This window comes from Belonocnema kinseyi, chromosome 7 (genome assembly GCF_010883055.1).
Source record: "Belonocnema kinseyi isolate 2016_QV_RU_SX_M_011 chromosome 7, B_treatae_v1, whole genome shotgun sequence".
NCBI lineage: Eukaryota > Metazoa > Arthropoda > Insecta > Hymenoptera > Cynipidae > Belonocnema > Belonocnema kinseyi.
The window spans coordinates 119,346,378-119,347,432 of NC_046663.1; the positions used below are offsets into that span (position 1 = coordinate 119,346,378).

General features: G+C 32.8%; 1 protein-coding gene across 1 annotated transcript; it reads right to left on the reverse strand.

The window, feature by feature from the left end:
• Positions 1-21: 21 nt before the first annotated feature.
• On the reverse strand, positions 22-642 carry LOC117176651. Its single transcript, XM_033366904.1, has one exon. It carries the CDS (start codon positions 640-642, stop codon positions 22-24), a length of 621 nt encoding a protein of 206 aa, XP_033222795.1.
• Positions 643-1,055: the final 413 nt, after the last annotated feature.

Below are 1,055 nucleotides of genomic sequence, written 5' to 3' on the forward strand. Positions count from 1 at the left end.
TCAGATGCATCGTTTACATTCTTAGATATTGATTCTTGTTTTTCTGCGTCCGCTCTTCCGCTCAGATCGTTTCGATGTAACAATGAATTGTTTTTCATTACATTCTTCACAACGACGTGATCTACAAAATTTATATAAATGACCTATGCCAAGAGAATTTAAACACCTGTTATGCTTTTTGATTTCGTTCCATCTTGATGGAACAGATAAATTCAGAAAAGGTTGACATTCATAAATATTATGTTCTTCGTTACAGAATATACATTTGTCTGTTTTCGCTTCAGTTGCCAAGTAAGAACCACTGCGATCTGACCTTTTATTAATTTGAGAAAGGCATTTATTTTGCTTGCTGCTATTTCCTAAAGGTTTGTTTGCTTGCACCGTTTCTAATAATTGACATCTATCTAAAATAAATTCGGTGAGCTCTTCTATAGTTGTTAAACCGTTAGATATAACTTTTGATTCCCACTCGCGATTTGTGGATGAATCCAGTTTTGACGAAATTAGATGCAAAATCAAAGTGTCCCATTGATCAACGGGTTCTTCTAAATTTTTTAGTGCTCGTAAATGCTTTGAAAGATTATCCACTAAAGCGCGAAGTGAACTAGCTGATTCCTTTTGTATAGGACCAATGTCAAACATAGCTTGAACATGTTGTTATTTCCAATGAATTTATCACCTCTTTGGCAGAATCTGATAAAGCTGGATTTTGATAGTAAAATCTCTGAACATTTGAAAGACCTTTATTATCGTGAATTAAGGGGTTATATACAGTTAGAAGGCCGAAAGAAAGCGAATTTTCCAGAATTTTTTCTGAGAAAACTTTTTAATTTATTGATCTAAAAAATTGTAAACATATTATGGTATCTTTTAACTTTATTTTAAGACTTAGTATTAGTAAAATATTTATTTGGAAAGGAGCTACAGCTGATCTTCGGGAGCTCCTCTCAAAAAAGACGTTTTGCGGTGACCACTATATCTCTGAACTAGATCACCTGAAATTAAAAAACCAAACAGATTTCGTTAAAGTGATGTTAAATCTAGTAATTAATCGA